The 5,073-nt window shown below is 39.0% G+C and overlaps 1 protein-coding gene across 1 annotated transcript in view; it reads left to right on the top strand.

Moving 5' to 3' along the window:
• LOC101862573 (chitin synthase chs-2) overlaps positions 1–5,073 on the top strand; it is a gene marked incomplete in the record, with an annotated part of 89,177 nt that overhangs the window by 32,321 nt on the left and 51,783 nt on the right. Inside the window, 3 exon segments of the mRNA XM_013081678.2 lie at positions 792–935; positions 3,342–3,764; positions 4,212–4,591. Coding sequence (XP_012937132.1) covers positions 792–935; positions 3,342–3,764; positions 4,212–4,591 — 947 coding nt within the window.

Raw genomic sequence — 5,073 nt, 5'->3', positions numbered from 1 at the left:
GGTGGGGGGAGACTACGGAGAGTTGCTGATATAATTTCATTTCCAAAACTTCTGAATAATGTTAAAATCTGTACACGAGGTTGCTCTATGTTAAATGCAACATATCGCTTTACTAAACAACTCACTTTTAACGGACGTCTCCTCTCATTTTACACCTATCTATCTGTTTGTTTTATTATAATTTTGATAAAACACTTTCTCTCCTTAAATTAATGTATCTGTTCTTCTCTCGTCTTCCTCGCTTTCTCAACCTCTGTTTCTCATATTATTAATTTCTGCTTATAGAATAAAAGTCATCTTTTAAATGTCTGCCCCTTAATTCTGTTACAGAAGGTTCTAAAAAAGGTACACCGTTAAAATATATTTTAGTACCTTGTTTGATACAATATAAAAAAAAGAACAGGCCTATATTATATTATGGTATTTGAGTCTGATTTATAATAGAATCTAGATCTACGCCTAGCAAAGCGTAAAAACCTATGATCAAAAGTACCAAATTAATTGTTTGCCCAATGTTTATAATGTTGCTTGCATAAGTATTATCCCTATCCATAAGCCTGTGATAGTGTTAATGTTTGCTTATGTGTTATCATTAATCTAAAGATCTATTATTTATACAAGTTTATTCACTTGTGTTTTGTCTTGAGATAAAGGTATTGTTAAAAGCTTAGAGCTGTTTTGTACCGGACTTAGTGGTATAAAAAGTTATAATATGCATTGTTGTTGTTGCTGTCATTATTATTATTATTATTATTATTATGAAATATTATTATTATATTTAACGTCATCAGCCAGAAACGTCTGAAGTGGACGTGACGTGGATATGGGCCATCTTGATGACCATCACGGCACCGTACATCTTCTCTTTCCTGGCCGCTACGCTCCAGCTTTGCTTCAAGCGAAACCCACCCCTCGCTTGTGTCCCATTGATTGTGGTGAGAGTTTTTTTTTTTCAATTTCATTAAAGTAGAACATGCACTGACGGCCTCATGTATAAGATAGTTCCACGTACAAACGGACATAGTGATGGGCGATATCAGCAATATCGAATTCCATACGATATTGATATCCCCCCCCCCCCCAGAAATATCGATGCATCGATTTTTTTCGATATTTCAAATTATAATCGATAGATTGAAATTCGTTATCAAATATATAGATATATCGACAGCTATCGAGTCTGGTTATTTCCAAAATATCGACGCTCGAAAATGGCTGTCTTCTTTTTTGTGTGCGTGTGTGCTTTTATATTTTGTTTTTGTTTGTTTTAAAAAAATATTTTTCTGTGGGTTTCATTGTGGGTGAAAACATAAAATCATGAGGTTCCTAGTAGATACACATCTCTCTCTCTCTCTCTCTCTCTCTCTCTCTCTCTCTCTCTCTCTCTCTCTCTCTCACAAACACACACACACACACATACACACACTCTCTTTCTATCTATCTGTCTGTCTCTATCTATCTATCTCTCTGTCTCTTTCGCCCCACCCCTCCATCCCGCTCTTTGTTTCTTCCTCTGTCACTATCGCTCTATTTTTGTTCTCTCTCTTTCATTTTCACACAATAGATGAAATGAAGTCAGCTTGGCACTCTGATTTGGCATCAATGAACACTGGCGTTGCAAGTTAAAAAAAATAATAACTAAAAATAAAAAAGAATCAGGTCAGGTCATGTCAAACAAAACACAGAAAATCATGTAGATCTCCTAGATCAGATAGATACATTATTTGTACAATGGATGAAAATGAAGTTATTAAGCAATGGTTGGCATATCGAAATATCGAAATATCGAATTTTTTCTCATTGCTTTGATACGATATCGATATTAGTAAAAAAAATAAATAAATTGATATACCGATATTTTAATTTCGACATGCCCACCACTAAACGGCCACTTCCCACTTCCTCCCTTGAGTTTTACATTATAATGACTTTATATAATAGGCAACATAATAATACAACAGAGGGTTTGATGAAGCCCACGTGGGGCGCTCACTGTTAAAAACTATCAGGAAACGACAAATGCAGTTTTTGGGACACCTGAATAGACATAAAGGTCTTGAATATCTAGTTCTCACTTGCAATATTGAACGCAAACGAGGCAGGGGTTGGCCCAGAGCAACCTACCTGGGGAACCTAAACAATTAATGGGTAACGGGGAAAGATCAGGGAAACTTAGCTTTTTTAAGAACATCCGAGCAAAGGAATGAATGGAGAACTATGATAGCCGATGTCAGTCGAAGATCTGGCACCGGATGACGATGATGATGATGATTTAATAGGCCCACCTATCTAATTCAGCCACGTTCTTTCTCGACTGTTAATAACCAACTGAAAAAGTTTCGACTGTATTTTTAATGTAGGCGTGACACTCCCTCCTCAACACAATTTAGATTTATCAGGGGGTGGTCTACTCCGACTTGCTTGCTATAAGGGCCTAACCATGCCTAGAGAAACACATCATCCAAGGAATAAGACGGAGATTGTCCACCACACGGGGCTCTATCTCAGGTTTTCTGCGTTCGACGGCTAACTGCCTGGCCGCTAGATCTACCCCACAGACGTCAGTATTGTGGTGGGTCGTGAAGTTAGCAAGAGTTAAATTTGAAAAGGAAATCGCTTAACGCAATTTAAAGATTTGTAATTTGTGTGCGTATGTGTGTGTGTGTGTGTGTGTGTGTGTGTGTGTGTGTGTGTGTGTGTGTGTATGTGTGTGTGTATGTGTGTGTGGGTATGTGTGTTTGTGCTAAGGTATTGGTGCAATTTTGAGATACAACATATTTGAAGGGCGTGTTCCACATTTTAGCGAGAACAGTTGTTTGTTCACTGTCAAAACATGAAGCAATTTTCATTATTTCACTTCTCCTTGTGTATTGGGCGTGCTTCCGCCGCGATTGATATATGCCTGTATGGCCTTGGTTTTGAACTTTGAATTAGGCGGTCTAAACTTAGGTTGTTGAAGAAGTTTTTAGGAGTTCTCCACCCAACTGGCTTTGCCCTTCGAAGATGGACATTAAATCTGGAGATTTTGTCTCTTGGATGTTCTTACAGTGTTAAAATAGGAGTTAAAATCATACTTTTAAATCACCAATTACAGACCTTTTTATCGTTTGTTACCTTTTCTTTTACATTACAGTATTAAAGAGATGTTAAAACCCTAGCATTAAATCCCCAATTGCAAATATTTAATACTTATTTCTCCCCCCCCCCCACCCCCTTCCGCCCCCTTCCTAAGGTTAAAGGGAGTATGAAATCTGAACATTAAATCACCAAATTACAAATAATATGTTATTTTATCTTGCCGAATCCCCATTACACCCCCACCCTCTTCCACCCTTCTACAGAACCTGTGCATAGAGACAATCCACTCCGTGGCTCTACTCATCTTTGTGTACATCGTCCTGCCAACCTTTGACCCCGTACTTGCTTCGCTGCTCATGCTGACTGTGTGCTCCGCCCCCGCCATGCTACGCGTCATCGAAGACGTGGCGTCTCTTCGGAACAAACCCGTGCCAGGACGTGACAACTACCAGGAGAAAGGAAAACTCCGGCGTATTCTCAAATGGCTCATGGACATTCTAGGTCTGGGTACCCAAGTGATGGTTCTGGTTTTGTTCACTATCAGAATTCACAAGTACTACGATTCTATTGGTGTGACGGTCGCGTTCCCATTGTGTGCAGTTCTCATATCGGTTAACTGGTGGCCGAATTTTGTTCGCAGATTTCCTGGGCTGCACAGAATTCGAATCAAGATCAAAGAGGGACAGGTGAGAGATCATTCTTGTCATGTTTCACGGCGTCTCGGAGTTTTACAGTTATAAAGTATAATAAATAATTGAATGTATACTGTTAATTTGCGAAAGCTAAAGCGTTTATTTGTTTTATTCTCAGTAAATCTTCAGTGCACTACTAACCTTTTACATAATATTATGCGTGTGAACTGCCTTTGAAAATACGGATAGTTATAAAACTACGTGATTCAGTTATGTTTCAAAACTACATGGTGCAGTTATGTTTCAGATAATAATAATAACAATAATAATAATAATAATAATAATAATAATAATAATAATAATAATAATAATAATACTATTTAAAACAATAACAATGGGGTCCCACGGAGCGTAATACACTACCATCCCTTTATTTGTTCAGCTATCTACGAATGCCCATGTTAAAGACTTGTTGCGAAATTGTTCTTTCATCTTAAACAGGTAAAAATCAACTTCCTCACCTACTTGTGGAAGATCATCGTGACCTTCGCCGGGGTCATCGTTCTGTTCGGGACAGGGGGCGGTGAATGCGCAGACACTCTGTTCTTCCTAGCCCAAAACGCCTCTGGTTGTAGTGTCATCAGCGACTTGACACTAGTGGACTCCACCTACCTCCCGGACAGCCTGACACCCTGCGGAACATACGAGGCCTTCTACTTCGCCCTCGCCAGCATTATATCAAGCATTGTCTGCTACAACATAGGTGTCGCTGCGTGCCAGGTGCGCGCGCAGGTCCCGTGCTTCGCACTTCCGCTTGTGCTGTCGACGCCAGTTACTTTCGCTTTCCTGATGCTATCTTACTCCACTGAGAATACGAACAAGTGAGTGCTGAGGGTAATAATCCTTGTGGGTTTTTTTTTTTTTGGGGGGGGGGGGGTTGAAGATAGATAGATAGATAGATAGATAGAAACAGTTGTTTGTTCACTGTCAAAACATGAAGCAATTTTCATTATTTCACTTCTCCTTGTGTATTGGGCGTGCTTCCGCCGCGATTGATATATGCCTGTATGGCCTTGGTTTTGAACTTTGAATTAGGCGGTCTAAACTTAGGTTGTTGAAGAAGTTTTTAGGAGTTCTCCACCCAACTGGCTTTGCCCTTCGAAGATGGACATTAAATCTGGAGATTTTGTCTCTTGGATGTTCTTACAGTGTTAAAATAGGAGTTAAAATCATACTTTTAAATCACCAATTACAGACCTTTTTATCGTTTGTTACCTTTTCTTTTACATTACAGTATTAAAGAGATGTTAAAACCCTAGCATTAAATCCCCAATTGCAAATATTTAATACTTATTTCTCCCCC

This window comes from Aplysia californica, unplaced genomic scaffold (assembly GCF_000002075.1).
Source record: "Aplysia californica isolate F4 #8 unplaced genomic scaffold, AplCal3.0 scaffold00141, whole genome shotgun sequence".
In the NCBI taxonomy this organism is placed as follows: Eukaryota; Metazoa; Mollusca; class Gastropoda; order Aplysiida; family Aplysiidae; genus Aplysia; species Aplysia californica.
Note: the sequence above shows the minus strand (reverse complement) of the source record. Positions and strands in the feature narration are given on the sequence as shown.